The sequence below is a fragment of the Penaeus monodon genome, chromosome 33, assembly GCF_015228065.2.
Source record: "Penaeus monodon isolate SGIC_2016 chromosome 33, NSTDA_Pmon_1, whole genome shotgun sequence".
In the NCBI taxonomy this organism is placed as follows: domain Eukaryota; kingdom Metazoa; phylum Arthropoda; class Malacostraca; order Decapoda; family Penaeidae; genus Penaeus; species Penaeus monodon.
Genome location: NC_051418.1, coordinates 31,178,549 through 31,178,778, shown reverse-complemented (window position 1 = coordinate 31,178,778; position 230 = coordinate 31,178,549). Strand labels below are relative to the sequence as shown.

Below are 230 nucleotides of genomic sequence, written 5' to 3'. Positions count from 1 at the left end.
GTACACAGGCAGACCAAAACCTCCAAGCAAACCAAGTAAAGTATTCTCCTAACTTTGACTTTGATTTCGATTCCTCCTACCTTGAATTTGTATCCGTAGAGTTTGGCGGATCTCACGAACCTCGCAAGGCCGTCGCTCTCCTTCCGGTACGGAGTCAGCACCACCAGATCTGGACGAAGGGGGAGGGAAAGCGTTAGAGAGGATGATAGATTTTTTTTTTTTTAGTTTCT

The 230-nt window shown here is 46.1% G+C and overlaps 1 protein-coding gene across 1 annotated transcript in view; it reads right to left on the bottom strand.

Moving 5' to 3' along the window:
- The window catches only part of LOC119594377 (procollagen-lysine,2-oxoglutarate 5-dioxygenase 1-like), a 46,541-nt gene that overhangs the window by 12,405 nt on the left and 33,906 nt on the right, over positions 1-230 (bottom strand). Inside the window, 1 exon segment of the mRNA XM_037943438.1 lies at positions 81-169. Within this exon segment, the coding sequence (XP_037799366.1) occupies positions 81-169 (89 nt within the window).